Below are 19,900 nucleotides of genomic sequence, written 5' to 3'. Positions count from 1 at the left end.
TTCAGTATTCTGCCATTGTTCTAGACTCTATCAAACAAACGTATGGGTACTCATGACTGCTCTTATGAGTTTGGCCTAAACAATAAGTCCTTTCATTCAGGGTTGACAAACTTAGATATTACTATTACATGAGGCTGGATGTATTAACTTATACATTCGTTTCACCAATTTTTCTCCTGCCTTCCCCTCCCAAGTATGTAATGCCTTGCTGAGGTATTGTTCCACAAGAACTGGTCAAAAGAAAGAACAAAGAACAAAGAAAATTACAGCACAGGAACAGGCCCTTCGGCCCTCCAAGCCTGCGCCGATCAGATCCTCTATCTAAACCTGTCGCCTATTTTCTAAGGGTCTGTATCTCTTTGCTTCCGGCCCATTCATGTATCTGTCTAGATACATCTTAAAAGACGCTATCGTGCTCGCATCTACCACCTCCGCTGGCAACGCGTTCCAAGCACCCACCACCCTCTGCGTAAAGAACTTTCCACGCATATCCCCCCTAAACTTTTGCCCTCTCACTTTGAACTCGTGACCCCTAGTAATTGAATCCCCCACTCTGGGAAAAAGCTTCTTGCTATCCACCCTGTCTATACCTCTCATGATTTTGTACACCTCAATCAGGTCCCCCCTCAATCTCCGTCTTTCTCATGAAAATAATCCTAATCTACTCAACCTCTCTTCATAGCTAGCGCCCTCCATACCAGGCAACATCCTGGTGAACCTCCTCTGCACCCTCTCCAAAGCATCTACATCCTTTTGGTAATGTGGCGACCAGAACTGCACGCAGTATTCCAAATGTGGCCGAACCAAAGTCTTATACAACTGTAACATGACCTGCCAACCCTTGTACTCAATACCCCGTCCGATGAAGGAAAGCATGCCGTATGCCCTCTTGACCACTCTATTGACCTGCGTTGCCACCTTCAGGGAACAATGGACCTGAACACCCAAATCTCTCTGTACATCAATTTTCCCCAGGACTTTTCCATTTACTGTATAGTTCATTGAGTGTGAGCTTTGACAGCAAAGTACTGGCAGACTATTCAGATGGGAATGGGGTCAATACGACAGAGCATCCTCAACGGGACTCCACATGCACCTTTCCAACAGGAGTTGATGGATATTGACCAGAATCGTGGCTGATCTTCCACCACATAGTTCAGGGTGCCAAGGCTTTTTTTGGTTTCCAACCAGAGATCAGCTCACTCCATACAGCCTGGGCTCAAATGTGGGATCTTCACTGGCCTGTAAGGCACAGTTACTCACTGCCTAAAGCAGCTGAACCATGGGGAAAATCTCTAAAACTTGATTTTCTATGTAAAACCATTTAACAAAAGCAATGCATATATTTCACAATGTGGAATTCTGGAGCTCCAAAATCTGAGATTAAAATTAATACATCTGAAGTACAAATGGGAAAATATCTATATATTAAAAGTTTTGCATCTAGCATGCATTTCCTATGTGCCACACTTACTTCCTGTGGAATGACTATCTCACACCCATGGGCATAACACGTAAAAGAACTTTTAAATTGTGAGGTTTATACAGATTTCTATACTTATAATTATTTACTTTTTAGCCTTCCCAGCTCTACCACCCAGCTCTATTGTCATCACCTCGCCTCTAAAATGTTTACACTGATTTCAGCTCCATCATCAGCCATTTCAACATTGGGAGTTATTTTTTAAAATGTACTTGGCGTTGCCAGTTGGCCCTTGGGCCAGTCCTTCTCTGCATCACCTCACTTGGACTGGTGCCATCTTTAGCTCACACTCAGGCCTCAGGCTACAGCTACCCACTGTCCCTCGTCCAGTCTGGCCCGCTCAATCCTGGTTTCAGTCACTGTCCTCTCTTTCTCTCAATGTCCCAGTTTAGTTCTGACAGGCCAGCTTTTCTCAGGCCACTGTAGGGGTTGGATGATTCAGAAGAGTAGCAAAGGTTACTGGGTTGGGCGATGAGGTGGGGAGAAGAGGGCCAGGCAACACAAGTCACAGCATGTTTAAGAACCAGCAATCAAGGAAATTTTTCATATCTTAATATGACTTAAACTGATTCCATAAAAATGTATTCAAAACACAAAAAATACAGTGCAGATAGTCACGGAATTGTATTTTTTCCTCTTCTGTTTGAAACAGTGTACCTTTAAGACACTGTTAGAAACAGTGTACCTTTAAGACACTGTTAAAAACAGTGTACCTTTAAGACACTGTTAAAAACAGTGTACCTTTAAGACACTGTTAAAAACAGTGTACCTTTAAGACACTGTTAAAAACAGTGTACCTTTAAGACACTGTTAAAAACAGTGTACCTTTAAGACACTGTTAAAAACAGTGTACCTTTAAGACACTGTTAAAAACAGTGTACCTTTAAGACACTGTTAAAAACAGTGTATCTTTAAGACACTGTTAAAAACAGTGTATCTTTAAGACAGAGAGAGGAGTTTTAGATTTCTGAAACCACTGTGTAACAGTTGCACTTGTTACCTAGGCAACAGCAGGAGTGAGAAGTCACATGGTGTAATGTTTCAATTTGACTGTGTGTAAAAACAAACTAAAAATAATTTAGAGACACACCAGCGAAGTGTGCTTACTGGAGGAAGGAGCTGTCTATTTCTCTCAGCAGAAATTCTACAATGAGCTACAAGCCATGTTAATTGCCTAAGGAGGAAAAAAACCCTTTGAAAAGACCATTTGTATTACTGGAGGTAGCAAATTTCCTTTTCTTTACTTCCAATCCAAGAAGTTTTTGCTTCAAGATTGAATCTCTCTTGACTAATTGTGTATTCTGGAATTCATAGTAAAGATTCGACTGAGAGACTGTTGGTTTTAAAATCCAAGTGGATCCATTGTTATACTCCTTGTTTAAAGAACTGTTTGACGTTTGCTGCCACCGAAGTGCCTATCTATTGAAGGACTGTTTCATCAAATCTGCGTGTAGACTTAAAGTGGCATTTGATTATTTTTACACAGGATACCTCACCCATCAGGAACGTAACCCACAAAGACTTATAACCCCGTTATTTATTTATTCTTAAGAAACAGCTCATTTTTAAAACCTCATTTTTTAAAACCCTGTTACAGTTGATTTGAGTGTATGTGTGTGAATGGGGGAGTTAGCTTAAAATAAGTTATAAGGTCTTTAGACATGGGTTTATCTTAATAGTGTTTAAGATTTAGTTTTTAATAAGTAGTTAATTTGTCTAAAGATAACTGGTTTGGTCTGTTTTATTCTGGGGGTTACCAGAGTGTTTTATTTGGCTGTTCTCCGGTTGGGTGGGAAAACTTTAATAATACGCTATGACCTGTGGAGTGATGACACTGAATTGACAGTGCACTGCTCCCGCCTCGGTCATAACAATAATCAGCAAGGACCTTTTGCTTAAATGCTCAAAAATTGCAATAAAATACTAGAGAATTAACTGTTTTGTGTTGGACATCTGGGTGTTAAATATTCCTGGATACAAGGTGTTCAGGAAAGATAGGAAAGGGAAAGAAAGGGGGAAGGGTGGTGGTATTGATTAGGGAGAGCATCGCAGTGCTTGAGAAAGAGGATGTCCCTGAGGGGTCGAGAACAGAATCAATTTGGCTAGAGCTAAGGAACAGAAAATGTGCAGTTACATTGCTCGGTGTTGTCTATAGGCCACCAGCTAGTGGGAAGGAAGTGGAGGAACAAATATGCAAGGAAATTACAGAGAGGTGCAAAAATTACAAGTCAGTTATAATGGGGAACTTTAATTATCCAAACATAGACTGGGATAATAGTAGTGTAAAGGGCAGTGAGGGCAGGAGTTTGTAGCATGTGTTCAGGAAAATGTTCTATGTTGCTCGTCCAATGTCAAAGGAGACATTGCTAGACCTGGTTCTTGGGAATGACGTGGGACAAGTGGATCAAGTATCAGGTAGGAGAGCATTTAGGAGATAGTGATCATTGTATCATAAGGTTTAGACTGATTATGGAAAAGGACAAAGAGCAATCCAGGGTAAGAATAATTAACCGGGGGAAGGCCAACTTCAATGGGGTAAGAATGGAGCTGGGGTGAATAAATTGGAAACAAAAGCTGGCAGGAAAACTGGTAGATGAACAATGGGTTACCTTCAAAGAAGAGATAGTTCGGACACAGTCAAGATATGTTCCCTCAAAGGGGAAACGTGGGGCAAATAAATCCAGAGCTCCCTGGATGACAAAAGTGGTAGAGATTAAGGTAAAGAAGAAAAAGTGTGCTTATGACAGATGCCAGATAGAAAATACTATTGAGAACCTGAACATAGAAGGTCCAGAGGGGAAGTGAAAAAGCAAATAAGAGAAGCAAAGAAAGTATGAAAAGAGACTGGCAGCTAGCATTGAAGGAAACCCCAAAGTTTTCTCTCAGCATATAAATAATAAAAGGGTGATCAAAGGAAGAGTGGGGCCGATTAGGGACCAGAAAGGGGATTTACACATGGAGGCAGAAGGCATAGCTGAATTATTAAATTAATACTTTGCATCTGTCTTTACCAAGGAAGAAGATGCAATACAGGCAATGTTGAAAGAGGAGGTAAATCAGACACTAGAGGGGTTTAACATTGATAGAGAGGAAGTATTAGATAGGCTGTCTGTACTTAAAGTGAATAAAGCACTAGGACCAGGTGAGATGCATCCAAGGATACTGAGGGAAGTGAGGGTGGAAATTGCGGAGGCACCAGTCATAATTTTTCAGTTTTCCTTAGACTTGGGGTTGGTGCCAGAGGACTGGAGAATTGTAAACATTATACCTTTGTTCAAAGAAGGGTGTAAAGATAAGCCCAGCAACTACAGGCCAATCAGTTTAACTGCGAAAACCTCTAGAAAAAATAATTAAGGGCAAAATCATTGGTCACATGGACAAATGCGAATTAATTAAGGAAAGCCAGCATGGATTTCTTAAGGGAAAATCATGTTTAACTAACTTGCTGGAGTTTTTTGAAGAGGGAACAGAGAGGGTTGATGAGGGCAATGCTGTTGATGTGGTGTACATGGACTTTCAAAAGGCATTTGATACAGTGCCACACAACAGACGTGTGAGCAAAATTATAGCTCATGGAATAAAAGGGACGATAGCAACATGGATACAGAATTGGCTGAGTGAGAGGAAACAAAGAGTAGTGGTTAATGGATGTTTTTCAGGCTGGAGGAAGGTTTGTAGTGGAGTTCCCCAGGGATGAGTGATAGAACCCTTGCTTTTCCTGATATATATTCATGACCTAGACCTTGGTGTACAGCGCAAGATTTCAAAGTTTGCAGATGATACGAAACTTGGAAACATTGTGAACTGTGAGGAGAATAGTGTACAACTTCAAAAGGACATAGACAAGTTGGTGGAATGGGCAGACCGGTGGCAGATGAATTTCAATGCAGAGAAATGTGAAGTGATTCATTTTGGTTGGAAGATCATGGAAAGACAAAATAGGATAAAGGGTACAATTCTAAAGAAGGTGCAGGAGCAGAGGAACCTAGGTGTATATGTGCATAAGTCACTGAAGGTGGCAAGACAGGTTTAGAGAGTGGTTAATAAAGCATCCCGTATCCTGGGCTTTATTAATAGGGGCATAGAGCACAACAGCAAAGAAACTATGTTGAACTTGTAGAAGACACCAGTTCGGCCTCAGCTGGAGCATTGCGTCCAATTCTGGGCACCGCAGTTGATGAAAGACGTGAGGGCATTGGAGAGAGTACAGAAAAGATTCATGAGAATGGTTCCAGGCATGAGGAATTTCAGTTATGAAGATAGATTGGAGAAGTTAGGGCTGTTTTCTTTGAAGAGAAGGCTGAGAGGTGATTTGATAGAGGTATTCAAAATATGAGGGGTCTGGTCAGAGTAGGTAGAGAGAAACTGTTCCCATTCATGAAAGGACCGAGAATGAGAGGGAACAGATTTAAAATATTTGGTTAGAGAAGCAAAGGTGACATGAAGAAATCCCTTTTTCATGCAGCGAGTGGTTAAGGTCTGAAATGCGCTGCCTGAGAACATGGTGTAGGCAGGTTCAATTGAAGCATTCAAAAGGGAATTAGACAGTTATATGAAAAGGAAGAATGTGCAGGGTTACGGGGAGAAGGCGGGGGAATGGAACTGAAGGAGTTGCTTTTTCAGAGAGCTGGTGTGGACATGATGGGCCGAATGGCCTCCTTCTGCACTGTAACAATTCTGTGATTCTATGATTGTAATGTGATAACAGCCAGGTTGGAGAAGGCGAGTACACATTAGGAACTCATCATAGACTGAAAATGACCTGTTATGAGCAGTGGGATAAAGGGTGAAACCAGCAAGCCAATGGTCAGCCACAGTGAAATGCTTGCACAGGAGTAGTTCTTTCAGCCAAAAATCACTAATTTCATTGGGGACAGCAACTTTGTGCAACTGACATCAAGTGCCTTGGTTAGCACTCAGGGTAATCTCACCTTATTGCCTGTGAGACTGTTCTGCAACATGGAGTTTACAAATTCTGAAGTTACTTGGAACTCTGAGGAGGAGCATGCTTCAGCTCTGCAGCCATAACGACAGGGGCAGCAACTCCAGCAGCAGCAGCTGCTGCCTTCTCTGCAGCCACATGCAGCTAAACAGAACAGAGGGGGATGAATACAGGACTACACCTTGAAGGCGGCAATACCCTCAGCACAAGGTCTGTAGGCCAAGGGTCAGCTTCCTCGATCTCTCTGAACAGCAGTGCCTCTGAAGGCTCAGGCTCTTGCAGCAGGTGGTTGCAGACTTCTGCACACTCTTGGAAGTAGACCTCCCTACAAGGGGGTTAGGTGGCCATCCATTGTCATGGTGGTAATAGTGACCACTGCCCTCCAATTTTTTTTTTGTGGCCAGGTCCTTCCAGAGATCAGCTGCTGACATATGTAGAATCTCTTAATTTGCAGCCCACAACTGCATCAGCCAGGTCACTGATGCTTTGTTTGTGAGGGGTTCCAACTACATCAACATTGAGACTGATGAGGCCAGTCAAACCAAGAGGGCTGTCAACTTTGCTTCCCTCACAGGATTTCCACAAGTCCAGGGGGTCGGAGATTCACCCATGTGGCAATGAAGGCACCATCAGAATGGCCAGGCATATTTTTAAACAGGAAGGGCTTCCACTCTCTTAATGTGCAGCTAATATGTCACCACCACAAGAAGATAATGCAATTGTAAGCCTAGTATCAAGGCAGCTGCCATAACTCACTCATCATTTGGCAGTCTCAAGTTCTGAATGCTCTTCTCTCCACCAGACAACCTCAGCAGTTGGCTCCTATGGGACACGGGATACCCACTCAAGACCTGGACGATGACCTCAGTTAGGAAACCCATCACAGATGCACAGGAGACATAAAACAGGAGCCATATGATCACCAGGGTGACAATAGAGCCGGCCACTAGTAGACTCAAAATGAGATTCTGCTGCCTTGACTGATCTAGAGGCGCCCTTCAATATGCCCCAGCAAGGCTGTCCAGGATTGTAGTGGTCTGCTGTACCCTGTACAATATGGTGCTAGAGACAGAACAGAAGCTGGCACCGGAGATAGTTGGAGAGCACCCGGCATTGTCAGAGGAAGAGGAGCATTCTGACATACTGTTGGTGTTTGTAGTCGCAGACCTGCCTGCTAGAGATGTCTGTGACAGCCTCATCCAGACATGCTTCCCTTGAGAAGTATGCTTGCAAGATTGAAAGTTTCCAGTCATGACTCCTGCGCAAGTCCCCACCCCCGCCACCAACACCAACAAACCTCCTCCCTACAGACACCCAGCCAACCATCACATTCACATGTTTACCTACTCATCAAGCTAGCTCATGCCATTCACCAGAATGAAACTGACCAGGGTCAACTGGGGATCCAACAAAGTAGAGGCCATGATAATGAGCATTAATGGAACAGTAATAATGTAATAAGCACCCAAGGGTTTCCCTTTGTGCAACTAAGACCTTTTCCTCATACACTTTCTATTTCTTCTACGTGGTGCTACTCCTCAGCAGAGGCATTCCCCTGCTCTGATTTGGCTATGGCGGCCATCCTCTGGGTTTTGGAGCCTGTGAGGGTCCCGTCAAAGACCGCCCCACCTGCACGTGCAGGGGCAGACTTCGCCATCCGGTTGGACGCAGTGTGTGCGGGTCTGTCGGCGGGGTGGCAGGTAAAGGGCTAAAAAGCAGTGGCGCTTTGTGAAAAGTCCTCACTGCTATCAGCCCTTTTTCCAACTTTCAACTTCCCTCTCAGGGCCCACCTTCACTTTCCTGCTAATCAAGAGCAGGAATGCTCTTGGGTGTGAGTGTGGCATTCAGCCACCAAGGCAATGCATTGATTGCTGTTGTGCAAATGAGTGCAGGCCATTGGTCTAGACCAGCATGCACTCAGTGACCTGTCGCGTCTGACTCTCCATGAGGTTGGCCATTCTTTCAATGGAGGTGGTCATCAGCGCAAATGCCTAGGGCATCATGGCACTCATGGTAGAGATAGACTCCTCCATTTTCTGTGCAAGGGTGTGGAAATTCTGACTGATGCACACACATTTCCCATTGCTGCTCCACAAGTATCTGTTTTTGTTAATGTCCCCCAAGGCTCAGCGTCTGTGCCGAGCTGAACAGAGCTTGAAGTGTCCTGCACCCTCCGACCGGGACTCTCCACTGCTGTCCCTGTCTCCAGCAGCCGCTCACATGTGATGTGCTCCTCACCATGTGCCACCCCACCAATCTGTGATGCTGGACCCACTGAGGTGTGTGCATCTGCTCTGGCGGAGTGTGCGCAGGAATCACGTGATGCTGCATCCTTAGGGTGCTGGTCCTTCTTTGAGGACTCCTTGGCCTCAACCCTCATTTCCCGAGCCAGCTCTGGCAATGCAGCTGTGGGAGCTGTGCTGAACCTTGGTGAAATATGATTTCAAGTTGGCATTGTGCAGATCATGACATTTAATATATTGGTGATATTGATTGATATTGATTTGAGTGGCAGTTAAGGGTCAAGTGCAGTGTGATATGTAATGCTGTCACCAGGTCTCTGGGCCATCCCCATTGCTCCATCGACAACAGCTGTACTGGTGCCAACCTGCCAATCTCCTGGTCTTCCTCCTCCATTGTGATCAGGGTGGCCATGGCTGCAGCTCCACCCCGAGTATTCTTTCTCTCCCTGGAGTTGTGGGCTCTGTTCTCCTGCAATGAGAAGAGGCAGAGAGTTAGGAGTGTGAGGAGTTAACTGATTGCTGTGGATGGACAGTAAACATTTGAGGAGAGTGACCGTGTGGAATGGGAGCAAGGGACATAGGTTGCGAGTGAGTGTTAGCGCTGTCTGTTGAGATGGAAATTTGAGAAAGAGACTGAAGAGAAAGGAATGTATGTGACAGAAAGGTGTGTAGGTCCGAGGAGTGCTGTGTAGGACACTCATGAGGTCATTAAACCATTTCCAGCACTGGATCCAGGTCCTCGGTACTACACTTCAGCTACTGACAGCCTCTGCAACCTGAATCCACACTATTAGCCAGGAGGCTGGTTGGCGTCCTCCTGCCATCTTCAGGGAAGAGGACTTCTCTCTGTGACCTCTCAGCTTGAATCATCACCTCCAAGGAGGAGTCCACGAACCTGGGGCCAGCCTTTCCAGGTCTTCCATCCATTCTGCAGGTCTTTGCTCCCTCACACTGGATTGATTTCTGCAATCACTGCTGCCATTGAGAATCCTGCTGGATTCCCTTTAAATAGAGAGCCTTCATTGCTAGTTTAGATGTATGATCCTGCCTGCCCTCCCTGATTGGTCAGGGAACCTGGAGGCAGGATGATAATTAGTTTGCTCTGGGAAAGAGCAACGGCAAGGTGTACAATTTAGTTGATTGGGTTCCCAACCTGGAAATTATCTCGCCATTCCAGCAGGGCGAAGTGTAGAAGATTCCACCCTTTGTGTCCTCCTCACAGCTTACTTTCCACCTGGCTTTGTATCATCAGCAAACTTGGATACATTAAACTTGGTCCCTTCATCAATGCTATTACTATACATTGTAAATAGCTGAGGCTCCAGCACTTATCCTTGTGGTACCCCACTAGTAACAGCCTACCAGCCTGAAAATGACCCTTTTATTCCTTGTTACCTGACCTTTAATCAATCCTCAATCCATGCTAATATATTACCTGCAACTCTATATGAGTCCTCATCTTATGCAACAACATTTCAGGGGACACCTTATTGAATGCCTTTTGAAAATCCAAATATCCTACAACCATTGGCTCCCCTTTATCTACCCTACTAGTGACATCCTCAAAAAACTGTAATAAATTTGTCAAACCCGATTTCCCCTTCATCAAATCACACTGACTCTGCCTCATCATATCATTTTCTATGTACCCTGTTAACACTTCCTTAATAATAGATTCCAACATTTTCCCAGTGACTAACGTTAGGTTAACTGGCCTATAGCTCCCCATTTTTCTCTATCCCTCCTTTCTTGAATAGTGGTATTACATTTGCTATCTACCAATTCACTGGGACCATTCCAGAATCTAGGGAATTTTGGAAGATCATAACCAGTGCATCCACTATGCAGCCACCTCTTTTAGAACCCTAGGACGTAGGCCATCGGGTCTAGGGGACTTGTCGATTTTCAGTTATATCAGTTTCTCCATTACTTTTTTTAAAAAACTAATATTAATTCCTTTAAGATCCTCACTCTCATTAGACCCCTGCTTCCTCACTGTATCTGGTATATGTTGTGTGTCTTCTCCTATGAATATTTGTGTAGGCCTCTGCCATTTCCTTATTCATTCCCATGATAATTTCTCCTGTCTCAGACTTTAAAGGAACCCACGTTTACTTTCACTACTATCTTCCTTTTTACATACTTGTAAAAGCTTTCATAATATTTTTATCTTTCTGGCTTGTTTACCCATTCTATATTCTCCCTCTATCAATTTTTTGGTCATCCTTTGCTGGTATCTATAACTATCCCAATCCTCAGGCTTACCACTCTTCTTGGCACAGATTGATCACTTTTTCTATGGAGTTTTTATTTCTCAATGGAAGGTAGATTTGTTGAGAATTATGAATTTTTTCCTTAAATGTATGCCATTGCTTATCTACCATCATACTTTTTAAGCTAATTTCCCAATCTACCTTAGGCAACTTGCCTCTCATACCTATGTAATTGGCTTTCATGAAGTTCAATACTCTAGTTTCCAACTTATGCACGTCACTCTCAAACTCAAAGTGATATTCTACCATATGATCACTGTTTCTTAGAGGATCCCTTACTATGAGATTACTAATTAACCCTGTCTCATTACACAAAGCAAGATATGAAATAAACTCTTTCCTGGTTGGTACCATGATGTACCAGGAAACTGTCTCAAATGTATTCAATGAACTTGTCCTCCAAACTACTTTTGCCAATTTGATTTTTTTTTTTATATTCATTCACGGGATGTGGGCGTTGCTGGCCAGGCCAGCATTTAATGCCCATCCCTAATTGCCCTTGAGAAGGTGGTGGTGAGCTGCCTTCTTGAACCGCTGCAGTCCATGTGGGGTAGGTACACCCACAGTGCTGTTAGGAAGGGAGTTCCAGGATTTTGACCCAGCAACAGTGAAGGAACGGCGATATAGTTCCAAGTCAGGATGATGTGTGACTTGGAGGGGAACTTGCAGGTGGTGGTGTTCCCATGTATTTGCTGCCCTTGTCCTTCTAGTTGGTAGAGGTCGCGGGTTTGGAAGGTGCTGTCGAAAAAGCCTTGGTGCATTGCTGCAGTGCATCTTGTAGATGGTACACACTGCTGCCACTGTGCGTCGGTGGTGGAGGGAGTGAATGTTTGTAGATGGGGTGCCAATCAAGCGGGCCGCTTTGTCCTGGATGGTGTCGAGCTTCTTGAGTGTTGTTGGAGCTGCACCCATCCAGGCAAGTGGAGAGTATTCCATCACACTCCTGACTTGTGCCTTGTAGATTGTGGACAGGCTTTGGGGAGTCAGGAGGTGAGTTACTCGCCTCAGGACTCCTAGCCTCTGACCTGCTCTTGTAGCCACGGTATTTATATGGCTATTCCAGTTCAATTTTCGGTCAATGGTAGCCCCTAGGATGTTGATAGTGGGGGATTCAGCGATGGTAATTCCGTTGAATGTCAAAGGGAGATGGTTAGATTCTCTTTTGTTGGAGATGGTCATTGTCTGGCACTTGTGTGGCACGAATGTTACTTGCCACTTATCAGCCCAAGCTTGGATATTGTGGCGGATTTACCCTGTCTATATGATTTTTATTATCAGGGCCAGCCCACTCCTTTTCCCTTTTTGGTTAAAGCATTCAGGATAAAATTAAATAGGTGAAGAAAAGTGGTTAAAGGAATATGGAAACACATCATTAGAACTATTTACTTGTGTGGATGGTAAATGCCAACACAGCCTGTTTGTGTGTTGCAACTTCTATGTATTCCCGTCTCCTACCTGCAAGGAGAGTAAGGGAAAACATACAGCAGAAGTAGGACAGCCAAGCACATAGAAGAGACACTAAAATAAAAGCAAAATACTGCAGATGCTGGAAATCTGAAATAAAAACAGAAAGTGCTGGAATTACTCAGCAGGTCAAGCAGCATCTCTCTCCACAGATGCTGCTTGACATGCTGAGTTATTCCAGCACTTTATGTTTATATTAAATAGAAGAGACATATTGGCTCTTTTCCCAATCTGATACCATGGGCAGTTCCCACCAAAACTCGCCTCAGGTGAGCACAGAGCATGGCATGAGAAAGGGATCACCAGAATTGCTTCTCCATGAATACTAGATGATGTCCTACCATCCTGCTAGATGAAATTCCCCTCTCCCAGAATAATCATTACTGATGTCTCTCGATGAAGCACTACCTGCAGAACCCTGCATTACTCTGCAGATCTTAGTGTAAACTAACTCCCTTGGAACCTTTCCGACACAATGCAACAGACTTTTGCAGATGCATCTCCATCTAATCTACCATATTTACTTTCAGGTCCAAGGATGGGACACAACATCTGAGTGAAGCCTGATGATGAGTCCGAGGCCACCAGTTCATGGACAAGGAATGGGAAGAGACATGGGATCACCACCACCTGCAGCAAATACATGAAGGTCATCTCAAAATTCTGTATCACACAAACAGCACCCCACACAAACTCCATAAATTACCATTCCTCTATACCAGATGACTGCTGGAGGGCTGTAGCCAGAATTAAACTGCCCTTCACACACCCTGAGTCATGGCCCAGCATCCTACCAGTCTGTGGTGTTCAGGAAACAATTAAGAACATGAACATTCTGACGATTCCATAGCTGCAAAGTCAGTGCTGGCTCTGACTATTCAAGAGAGAGTGTTCCACCCCCTATGCCCCTTACCTCCCTACCTCCCCCACCCCGCCACCACCACTATGTAGGCTAGCATATTTTATATTGCGCAATGGTTGCTGCAAGAAAATCCATTTCTCTTCTTTGGTAGACTGAATAACAAACATGTGGCTGAAATACCTGTGGGTTATATGCCCATCAAAGCTACTGATAAGAACCCTCCACCTGGAACTGGGAATTTACCAAGCAGTCCGGGGTCTATACATGGAAACTCCTTCAACACAAATTGTCTCGCATCCCCTCAGAACAGCGTGCAACCCGATGGCATTAAGAAGCAATGAACCCAACTGACGTGACCATCAATATTCAAGGTTCTTTCTACCAGGCCAAATTAACCTCCACACGCCAAGATCAAAAAAGCTACTTCAACCCCTGACCTGCATTACCCAGAGTACAAGCAGTCATCCCAAGAAACTTCGCTGTTTCGATGTTGTTCTCCTTCAAGCAACATGCATTCAAAACATACAATTACTTTCTAAAATATGAATACAGTACACTTAAATCTACTAGGCTTCATAAAATATATGAGTGGATGTATACTTAACTGTTGAGTGTCCCCAAAATATATAATGGTTTCAAACAATGGACCTGAAGTTGCTGAAAGAGATAATGGTGTCATTATCATTACACACACCATTAATGTGCAAATCTACCAGCATCTTGTGGTGAGGTAGATATATGCCGTGAAATGCAAACCGCCACAAGCTGCTGGCCAATTTGGGCTGTTCTGACATTAGCTCTGGGAAAATGGCATCTCTGTGATTTGCTGCATTTTCACCCTTAATACCCATTAAATTCGCCATAGAAAGTTGTCTAGTCATTAACAGTGTAAGCACCCTTTTAACGCCTCGATAATCATTGTGACTGCCAATCAAACTCTCTTATCCAGAAAGTGAACAATTGAAAATGTGGACTCTCATTCCTTCAGGTGTCAGAGATTTTTAAAATGCCAAATGTTAAAATTTTTTAAACATTCTTTGTACTTTTCCTTTGTCTCTCTTAATCCCATCTTTCCTTCCCTCTTGATTTCTCTTCCTTGTTACGCCAATGTGTTTTGTCCAAAGATGGTTTTATTTGGTCCACTGACTGGAGATCTGACTATATTTTGTTGAAGAAATTTAAAAAGAACATTTAAAAAAGGATGACTGCTGGCAGCTTAAAATGATCACCTAGTTTGCAACATGTATCCTACATTGCAAAGGACTGCAAGGAGGGAGACAAAATGGCTGCATTTCCCAGCAAGAATCAAGATCCAGGAAGTTTAAGGGAATTAAACTTCTGAAGAAGGGTCACTGACCTGAAACGTTAACTCTGCTTCTCTCTCCACAGATGCTGCCAGACCTGCTGAGTATTTCCAGCATTTCTTGTTTTTATTTAGTTTAAGGGAATTGTTTGTTCTCTTTCTTTTAGCAAGAAGAAAAATTACTAACTGCTATGTTTGAATCACTGAGTCACTGTCATGTGACAAACCCCTCCCCCACCTGTGGTTTTAAGCTGGTGTTTTCTCTGCAGCAGAGAAGCAACTGGACTCTGACATGGGCAGACCCTAACTGGGGGTTCCCCCCCCCCCCCTCCCCTCCCCTCCTCCCCTCCTCCCCCCCCCCTCTCGCTCTCCATTCCAGCTTGAAAGCTTTCAAATCCTGCTTGTTGACTGACCACCTTTGCATGCTCCAGCTACAATCAGATACCCCGCTGGAAGAAATCATTGGCATCGCTTCCCCAACAGACTCACCGAACCAGTCATCTACCTTTTCGAACTAAAAGCCTCAGGACCACCGATTTAAGCTAGAAGCTAGCCGAATCACCAAATTCCACAGACTGTATATCTTTTTTTATGGACTCTAATTCAACCAATCTACCTTTCTCTACTCTGTAACCTATTTGTGTGTGTGCATGTGAGAATGAAAGTTGGCGTGTTATTTATTATTTTATTAGTTCGGTTTAGGTACAATAAAGTTAACCTTTTTTTTGTTAACTCAAAAAAACCTGTCCATTTGCTTCTGGTTATGATCATCGCATGTAAATAATCAAACACCTACTGAATCGGACAGTACATCTACTCTGAGAAAGAATTAAACCTGTTGTGGTCTAACAAGGAGAGGGAAAAGAGGGAAGCCCTTCAACCCCTCCTCACTTGACCATAACATTCTGTACCTGATTTGACAATTAATTTGCTCACTCTAATTCACCCTCCTTCTCGATCCTTCCTCTGTTTATTTATGAATCTGTAGTCTCATTGGTTAAGTCTCATCTCTCTTCGTCCTGTTGTTCACTAAGGCCTGTTGCCCTCACCATTTGGCAGTTATGAGTTCACACTTCCAGCAACTTTGTGGCCAAAATGTTTTTGAGCTGATGGGTACAGGAAAAAGTCTAACCTGTAGGACATACAGATTCCCCCGCTCCAGCAAATTCTTGATCAATATGTTTGAATGCATACCTACATTTACAATAGCTTCAAAAGATAGACATGAATGTACTTTCTAGAGAACTCAAGAAAAACAACTGGAGAAGAAAAGCAGAAGAGAAGAGAAAGAAACACACAAACTGGAGCAGAGAGAGATCAAAATAGCAACACGAAGACAAAGGACACAGGTTGGAAAGACGTCATATCTTCTGTCTTACAAGATAAAAAAGCCATAGGAGATACACTGGTACTTACAGATCCCATACTTACTGCTGTGTTGTTTTGAGCGTTGTGAACCACGCAATATTGTGCTGTGGGATTAGTAGCATCACTAAAAACCAATGTCGCATTCTTGAGAATAGAATGTCATTTTGGAATACAGTCCAGAGGGAAATTATTTTTATTTTCTACTGTGTTGTAATACATCATAATTAGCTCTGCAAAGTCCTTTTAATCCAAGCCTATGTTGAGTTGGCATCATGTAATTTATTTAGTGAGATAGATTATAAGTTAGTGGAAAGTATAACCATAATTATTGCTGCACCTGACACTTCTTGCTGCCAGTACATCATTCAAAATCCGATAGTCCAAACATTGTAGCCCTGATTTTAACTTTGGGCAGGAATCAAGCAGGCAGTGGATGAGGTAAGTTATACACCTCGCCTGCCCCACACCCCACCCATCTGCCCCAAATGTTGCCTGCCACTAGGGTGGCCAGTCATCCCGTTTTCTACCAGAAAGTCCGGCTTTTAGCTGGTCTGTCCATGGTACAGTACCAGATGCCATTATGTCTGGTATACTAGGCTTTGGACATAATCATTTAAAGAGGCATGCACCTAAAATTAATTTTGCAAAATACAGGAGTCTAAGAGACAATGAAGATCCAGGAATACAATGCGATTCAGTTTGCTGTTCTCATCAATGTTCTTCACTTTGAAATTAATCCATTATACACATAAACGCAGGTGGTTCTGGTGTATTTCTTATTTACAGGCTTATGAATGGGAGGCCCATGATGACATCATTTCCATGCGTGGTGATGTCTTTCCTCCCGTGCCACAGTGCTGCTGGTCTGGTATTCTTGGCCTCTGGCAGTGACCACCCTACTCGCTATACACTCCGCCTGCTTACCCCACACCCCACCTGCCTGCCCCAACCCTGCCTGTCCAGCACCCTGCCCACCTGTCACACACACACGACCTGATTTTCCTTTCCATAGACTCCAATTCTGTCAATTTTTTGCCTAAGTGAAAATTACGCAAAGTCTTCATAAACGGCTGCATTGAAAATCAGCAAATGATAAAAAGCAAGTTGAGCAAAGTACATAGCAAATGAATACTGAACTTAATTTTTGTTCATTTAAAAGTTTTTTTTGAATTGAATAGAAAGGACTTGCACTTTCAATGTCCTCAGGATATCCCAAAGCATGTCATGACCAATTAATTACTTTTGAAATGTCATCATTATTGTTATACGTACAGTTGCGGAAACCAATTTTACAGATGGCAAGTTCCCACAAACACTAAGGTAAATGACCAGTTAATCTGTTTTGGTGTTGCTGGTTAGGGGATGAATGGTGGTCAGACTACCAGGAGAATTCCCCACTCTTCTTTAATCTTTAAATCCCTTTAAACAGAGCCACAGTTTTAAGTCTTATTTAAAAGACGGCACCTCTAGAAATGCAGCGGTCCCTCACCAGTGCACTGCAATTTGAGCCCAGGTTCATGCTCAAGTCCTGGAGGGTGGTTGAACCCACAGTCTTGTGACTAGGAGGGAAACATGCTACCAAATAAGCTCAATATACGCAACAGTTATTACTGTGTAGGGAAAAATCTTAAACTCTTGCAACACAGTTTCATAAATCCAGTTTTAACATAAATCGTATTGACTATACACCAAGTGATTATCAGCCATAAAAATAGTAGTAAGTTTAGATCAGAGAAACTGAACTTAATATAAAATCCCTATTTACTTGACAATTATCACCAGTAAGGTAAAGAGTAATTGTTCTCACCCAAAAATGTACCGATGAATCCCAGTGCAAAGAAGCTGCTCAGGACAAAGAGGGTGCCGAGTAGTATCAGGCCAAGGCCTATGTAAAAAGCTGCAGCACTATTAAGGACTTGAACCTTTGGTTGAATCTTCATTGCTTCAGTAAAACTGTAGTAAAGGCACAAACAGCACTTGTTAGACAAGAAATTAAACATGAATCAGCTTTGTTGCTTGGACAAGCAGAGTTCCGGCTGTTTTAGTTTCTGTAGTTGGAAGAACAAGACTTCAATTCTGACCATCCAGCAGAAAGAGGCTGTGAAATTTAATCATCCTTATTTTTGGGTGTGGTCATGCTGCGGACCACAGCCCCGATGCCTGTTGGAAATGGGGTGGGTAAGACCAAAAATTGCTCCACCTACTGTACTTCCATGACTGTGGTGTGCAAAGGTGCAACTCTGGTGTTCAGGGGGCCGGGGAGCATTTGGTAGAAAGCATGTGTTCCAGGCACAATCCCTAAAAGAGGGACGTTACAGCAATGCACTGCAGGCTACTGGATAATTGTTTTTGGCCACTCATAGAGAACCCATGTAGCTGTAAGGGAAGGAGAGAGATCCCAGATTCAGTGACACCAGCCAGCACGCACTCTGCCAGGTGGCTAAAGCCAGGAGGGAAGCCATATTCCTGGTGGGGTGCAAGAAGCCCTCCAGAGTGACCCTGAGAAGGGAGTGGGAGCATGTCGCCAGGATAGTCGAGTGTAGCTCCATGGACCTGGCAGCAGTTCCTAAACGTTTAATGACCTCATTCAGGTGGTCAAGGTGAGTGGCTGCATCTGCACATCACATCTCAGATCTCCCATATCACCACCACCTCTCTCAGTGCTCAATGCACAACACCCTCATCACCACTCCCTGAGATTCAGGGCTCAGCACTACACCTCACCCACACACACATCTTCGAAGCACTTCAGCTGCGTACACACCCTCACAGCCAACACACACCTCCAGCTGTTCCGCTATGACAGGCATCATCCAAACACACTAAATCACCAAAGACATTCTGCCCTCTCTCTTGCAAGAGAAGGTGGCTCACAAGAGGAGAGACATCCAGAGGACCCGAGGAGCACCAGGCGATATACTTCCCCTCAGGGGCACAGAAGAAATGGTTGTTAGAATAATGTGCAGCAGTACCAAGGAGCCAGTGACATCCAGCGTAGCGCAGGCCATTCTGGATGATGGTAAGTTGCTACCTTATGTACCTTCTCCATCCTGAACAGTATCATGAAATGGAAACTGCAGATGGAGTAACCATGGGGCTCCTGATTTCAATCCCCTGCCTTCCCTTACCCCAATCCTCACCTTATGCTTTTCTGCTTTCAGATAGTCAGAAGCTGCTGGTTGCTCAACCCCTGCAGAAGCAAGTCGAGGGCAAAAACAGAAAGATAGCCTGGAGGCAGCAGCATCATCACTCGACCTAACACTCGTTAAGCGCATACTTTAGAGGCTATTTTAGGGTCAGGACCTGCACACTCTCCCTTGGCGAGTTTAGAAGTGGGAAGGACATTTAATCGGGAGGGTAATGGTGTGGGTGGGGACCCGACCACCTTCTAGCCTCAACCCCGATTATATCTGTGGCGGAAAGGCCTATGGACGGCCTCCGGTCGAGCCGCCAATTGAGGCCTTTAAGGGGCAATTAACGCCTTCTTCCCGCCATCACTGGAATTAGCCCAATGACACACAGGCCTGTTGCCATGCAGGGAACATGACATGCAAGCCTGTGAGGGTTGCTCGCCAGCTCCCAGCAAGGGTACCTCATTCAAAGGCACTCAGTGCCTGCGAGGGACCCAGCATTGGGAAAAGAGGGGCCCTGCTATGAGCCACTCTGCTGTCCTACTGCCGATCCCACTACACCTCCTCCCCTGCAAAAACCTTCCTGCCATCACTCATCTTTGCCTGGGTCGCTCAGTGATCCTGGGCCTCTGGTGGGTGTATTTTCTGCAGCAGCCACTGCCTCTCTGGTGGCACTGCTGAGCAAAAAAGCTGCCAGCTGCTGCTGGAACAGCAGTTCTCAGCGGACTTTCTCGCCCCCGGAATCCTGATACTGGGGAAGGCCCACCAGTAGCCTGTTAATTACCTGACTGGCTCATAATACGGCCAGCCTTCCCAGGGAGGAGGCAACAC

General features: G+C 44.2%; 1 protein-coding gene across 3 annotated transcripts in view; it reads right to left on the bottom strand.

The window, feature by feature from the left end:
• pemt (phosphatidylethanolamine N-methyltransferase) overlaps positions 1 to 19,900 on the bottom strand; it is a 173,253-nt gene that overhangs the window by 47,441 nt on the left and 105,912 nt on the right. For all 3 annotated transcript variants that reach the window (XR_010977359.1, XM_068055739.1, XM_068055740.1), the window contains exon 4: positions 17,746 to 17,891. Coding sequence is in view for 2 of the 3 variants with exons in the window: in XM_068055739.1 (XP_067911840.1) it covers positions 17,746 to 17,891 (146 nt within the window). In the remaining variant the exon portion in view is untranslated. The remainder of the gene's footprint in view (positions 1 to 17,745; positions 17,892 to 19,900) is intronic.

Source organism: Heterodontus francisci, chromosome 24 (genome assembly GCF_036365525.1).
Source record: "Heterodontus francisci isolate sHetFra1 chromosome 24, sHetFra1.hap1, whole genome shotgun sequence".
Classification (NCBI taxonomy): Eukaryota; Metazoa; Chordata; class Chondrichthyes; order Heterodontiformes; family Heterodontidae; genus Heterodontus; species Heterodontus francisci.
This window is presented reverse-complemented; position numbering and strand designations above follow the sequence as displayed.